This window comes from Pinus tabuliformis, chromosome 8, assembly GCF_031772625.1.
Source record: "Pinus tabuliformis cultivar Carrire ecotype Pingquan chromosome 8, CPIR1, whole genome shotgun sequence".
NCBI classification, from domain to species: Eukaryota; Viridiplantae; Streptophyta; class Pinopsida; order Pinales; family Pinaceae; genus Pinus; species Pinus tabuliformis.
This window is the reverse complement of record NC_142294.1, coordinates 1980043120-1980048351: the sequence shown is the minus strand read 5'-3', so window position 1 is coordinate 1980048351 and position 5232 is coordinate 1980043120. Positions and strand designations below refer to the sequence as shown.

Below are 5232 nucleotides of genomic sequence, written 5' to 3'. Positions count from 1 at the left end.
CTTATCTTATAACATATCATAACTATTAAAAAAAACTAATCACATCGTAATAATTACACCTCCATTACGGAAGGCTCCGCGAAACTTCCGGGTCTCCGTATTATATTTAATAATGATTAAGCATAAAACAGATTTTAATATGATAAGCAATAATCAATTTAATATAAATAATAATTATAGTAATATGACTCGACTCACAAATAATTATGCCTCGCCCAAACTTTCTACGCCCATAATTACACAATTTTATTATTAACGACTTCTTGTCAATGGCCGCCGCCTCCTCCTCCTCCTCCTCCCGTCTTGCACGCCATGACTCAACGCAACCATTTCTTTGAAAGCAAAATTTCTGAGTGGATCTTCCGATGCTTCCGTACCGTGTTCACCACGCCCGAACTTTCATTATGACACCACCACCTCCGTCTTCACTACGCCCAAATTTCGGTGGAATTGTGCGTCCCAAATAATTATTAAAAATAAAATAGATTTTATTATTTAATATAAATAATAAAATATTCAGATGTAGATCGCTCAACTACCTGAATGTTGATCACTAGAAATTACGCCTCATCTTCACAGTCTTTCATCTGCTCCTTCGCTCGTTGACGAGAGGACGAAAAATTACACGACCCGCTCATATAAATACTCGTGACCATCCTTAACATTCACACCATCCTTTGCTCCTTTGCCCGTCTCTCCAGCATTCCAATTTCTCCTCTGCATTTCCATTTCCATTTCCAGCACCATGCCGTTACTCTCTTTTTCTTTTCCTCTTCATTTCCTCTTTTTCATCTTCACTTTTTCCTTCATCTCCGTCTCCTCCTCCTCTCCGCATTCATTTCATGACGATCGACAGTCTCTCTTAGCTTTCAAAAACAAAATAAGCAGTGATCCTCATGCTTCCATGGCCAACTGGAGTCTCGCACTCCCCTTCTGCAACTGGCCCGGCGTCACCTGCAGCCGCCGTCACATCGACAGAGTCGTCTCTCTCGACCTCCCTGACATGGAACTGCAGGGCACCATCTCTCCTTACCTCGGCAATTTGTCCTTTCTCCATACACTTAACCTTTCTGGCAATGCGCTACACGGTTATATCCCACGTCAACTGGGACGCCTTTTCCGTTTGAAGACGCTCTGGTTAGACAACAATCAATTGGAGGGAAATATTCCGAGTGATCTGGGCAATTGTACAAAGTTGGTTTCCTTGGCGCTCTCCTTCAACACTCTGACTGGAAGTATTCCCCATGAGCTGGGTTCCCTAACACATCTTCAGCAGCTTTACTTAGGGATCAACATTCTTACAGGTATGAATCTTTTTCCTTTGGATACCTTTCAGTTTTGATTATTTTAGAGATTGCAAAAAATTATCTCCCTTTTTATCAAATATCTTAAAAGCTTTGAGTGACTTAAATTTTCACAAACAAGCTTTCGCAGGAAGCATTCCTGAAGAATTGGGCCTTCTCATTAATCTCCAATCACTTTATCTTGAAGAAAATTCCCTTCATGGTCATATCCCAACTTGGTTGGGACGCCTTTTCCGTTTGAGGGATCTCCGGTTGCACCACAATCAATTGGAGGGAAACATTCCGAGTGATGTGGGCAATTGTACAAATTTGGCTTACTTGGCACTCAACAAAAACAATCTGATTGGAGGTATTCCGGAAGAGTTTGGCTCCCTCATACATCTGGAAGCACTTTACTTAACTGGAAACAACTTCACAGGTACTATTCGTCTTCCTTTGCAAATCTTTGGGCATTGGTTATTTTAGAAATTTAAAAATGGTCTTACTTGTGTTATTGTGAATTGTCAGGTTACATTCCCAAATTTCTATCAAATATCTCTTCTTTGGTTGACTTGGAGATTTCCGAAAACCAGCTCATTGGTTGCATTCCACAAGAATTGGGCCAACTCACTAGTCTCCAAAGACTTTACCTCTTTGACAATGAATTATCAGGCCCCATTCCCACTTCTTTTTCAAATATCTCTACCTTGGTTGACTTGGAAATTACCATGAACAAACTCAATGGTAGCATTCCACAAGAATTGGGCCAACTCACTAGTCTCCAATCACTTTACCTCTATGACAATGAATTATCAGGCCCCATTCCTTCTTCTTTCTCAAATATCTCCACTTTGGTTAACTTGGAAATTTCCTGTAACAAACTCACTGGAAGCATTCCTTTTACTTTGTCAAATATGGTTAACTTGAGTTTTCTTAGTTTATGGGGAAATCAACTTAGTGGAAAGATACCAAATTCCATTGGAAATTGTTCAAAACTCAAATCACTCTTTCTAGACCATAACATGTTGAGTGGGAGTGTCCCAACAACATTAGGTAAGCTATCCCTCCTTGAAAAATTAAAATTGCATTCTAATCAGCTTTACAGTGGCAATGCTACAACCATGCCTTTTCTTATAGCCCTTACCAATTGTTCCCACCTAAAAGTCCTAGACTTGAGAGACAATAAACTCGCTGGTGTCTTACCCCTTGCCATAGGAAAACTTTCTACCAATTTGTCTATCTTGCACTTAGCAAACAACTTGATAGAAGGGAACATCCCTCCACATATAGGCAATCTTACTAGCCTAACTTATCTAAATTTATCTGGAAATTCTTTAAATGGTAGCATTCCATCTTTAAGAAACCTTAAAATTTTAGAAAGATTAGTTTTAGGAAACAACAAATTACAAGGAGACATCCCTGATGACTTTGAAAATTTACAACGACTTGGTCTCTTGGACATCAGTGGAAACATACTCTCTGGAAAGATTCCCAATTCCCTTGCACCCCTTAAACAATTAAGATTTCTCCTCCTCCATCACAACCAATTATCAGGGACCATACCTTCCAACTTAGGAAACTGTACAAATTTGGAATTGCTCGACTTGTCACACAATAAACTCATTGGAAACATACCACATGAGATTGCTAAGCTTTACAATCTAAATTTCTATTTGAATTTGTCTTGGAATTTATTAGAAGGCTCCTTGCCCACTGAGATTGGTAAAATGTCAATGGCTCAAGCTATAGACATTTCTGCTAATCACTTGAGTGGAGTCATTCCATCTACACTTGGAAGTTGTGTTGAAGTAATTTCGCTGAATTTATCTCGGAATTCCTTCCAAGGTTCTATTCCAGATTCACTAGAAAATTTGCAAAGCCTTATGAGCCTAGATCTCTCTTCCAACCTTTTATCTGGGACAATACCTATTACTCTCAACAAGCTGAGAATGCTTCAATATTTAAATCTATCTTTTAACAAGCTTGCTGGGGAAATTCCAACAGGGGGAATTTTTGCAAATGAATCAATTTCCATATCCTTAAATGGAAATCCCAACCTCTGTGGACCAAAAATATTCCAGTTATATCCTTGTCCGACACCAAGAGGTCATTCTACAATTGTCAAAAGAGTACTATTGACAGTGAGTGGAGCTACTGCTTTTATACTCTGTTGTTTGTTTTTAAGATTCCTATGGAGAGGGAATATGCATATACAAAACATCCATGTTTCAAGATCTATTTTCCAAAAGTCAGAGCATCCAAGGATCTCATATCAAGAGCTTCACATAGCGACTAATGGATTTGACAAAGCCAACTTGTTGGGAACTGGTAGCTTTGGGTCAGTTTATAAAGGAATTTTGAATGATGGCACACCTGTTGCTGTGAAGGTTTTCCAATTGCAAAATGACCAGAGTGAGAAGAGTTTTAAAGCAGAATGCAGTGTCTTCCAGAAGGTTCAACATCGAAATCTAGTCAAAATCATAACCTCATGTTCCAACCTCCATTTCAAAGCTTTAGTGTTCAAGTTTGTGTCTAATGGAAGCTTAGAGAAGCATTTGTATCCTAAAAGAGATGACAACAGTAGTGAGGATGTGTGTGAACTGGAGCTGAAAACACTATTAGACATTGCCATAGATGTGGCCCATGCAATGGAATATCTTCATCATGATTGTTTTGTGCAAGTAGTACATTGTGATATAAAGCCTAGCAATGTACTTTTGGATGAAAATATGTTAGGCCATGTCACAGATTTTGGTATTGCAAGATTGATTGGTGAAAGCTCTACAAATTCACATGCTTCATCACTTGCTTTAAGAGGATCCATTGGCTACATTGCCCCAGGTATGTCTTTCTTAAACAACATTTTCATTTTTATTCTCTCATTAACAATATTTATATGGATTGATTGAGTAAAATTTAATGAATGTTTCTTTTACTGTAGAGTATGGATTGAGTGGGACAGTTTCCACCCAAGGGGATGTTTATAGCTATGGAATTCTTTTGTTGGAAATGCTTACCAGAAAACAACCAACTAGTGACATGTTTGTTGGAGACCTAAACTTGCACAATTGGGTGAACTTTGCATACCCAAACAATGTGAATGAGGTAATTGAAAGTAGCCTTTTTAGTGAGGTGTGTGGAGATGAAATTAATGAGAACAAAGTATATAAATGTCTACTAGATTTGTTGCATGTTGGTTTGCTTTGTTCAAAACATTCACCAGAAGAAAGACCAACTATGAGAGTTGTGGTAAGGATGTTGGAGAGTATCAAAGAGGATTTGGAGGAAAATGTAGTTGCTTCTAGAAGATTGAGACGAAGCATATCCAAGTTGCTTATCGATACAAATGCAATAAGGAATGATGCCTCTACATCAAATGACCAAAGTTCTTGTACATTTTAGTTTATGAAGTGAAGAATGGCAAATATTTTAGGTCTTGCCATCATTCATGTAATGTTAATATTTTTATTTAACTTTTAATTATTCAAACAACTTCATGCTAGTATGCATTATCATATTGTCAACAAGGAAATTACATGGTTTTGCAACACTATATTGAATAGATTGTAGGTTAATATTCAATTGGATTTTTTCATCTATCCATGACGTCAATATTATTATCTATAGATTAAATTGCTTCGAAATTATTTGCATTATGTTTATATATATAGAAGAAACTATTTTTATTTAAAATGCAACAACAAACTTAAAACGTGGATTTGAACTTTATGACTTGATTATATGAACCATGTTGAAGTCTAGTTAGTTTGCTTGTATTGGTAGCAATAACTGAGTTGTTTGTAACATCCACTTACCATATATGTGTGTATGTGTGTTTTACAAACCATTTTCACCCCAAAAAAATTTGCAGGATCAATTTTTGGTTCTTAAAATTGTTTCAAGTACATATGTTTCATCTCTTTCAATAACTCATAGAAAAACCCACCGT

At 37.3% G+C, this 5232-nt stretch overlaps 1 protein-coding gene across 1 annotated transcript; it reads left to right on the top strand.

Moving 5' to 3' along the window:
* Positions 1 to 687: 687 nt before the first annotated feature.
* On the top strand, positions 688 to 4840 carry LOC149244382 (uncharacterized). The gene is made up of 4 exons (XM_089374833.1): positions 688 to 1304; positions 1435 to 1722; positions 1812 to 4124; positions 4225 to 4840. Exons 1-4 carry the CDS (start codon positions 746 to 748, stop codon positions 4683 to 4685), a joined length of 3621 nt encoding a protein of 1206 aa, XP_089230959.1. The 5' UTR covers positions 688 to 745; the 3' UTR covers positions 4686 to 4840.
* The last annotated feature ends 392 nt before the right edge of the window (positions 4841 to 5232 follow it).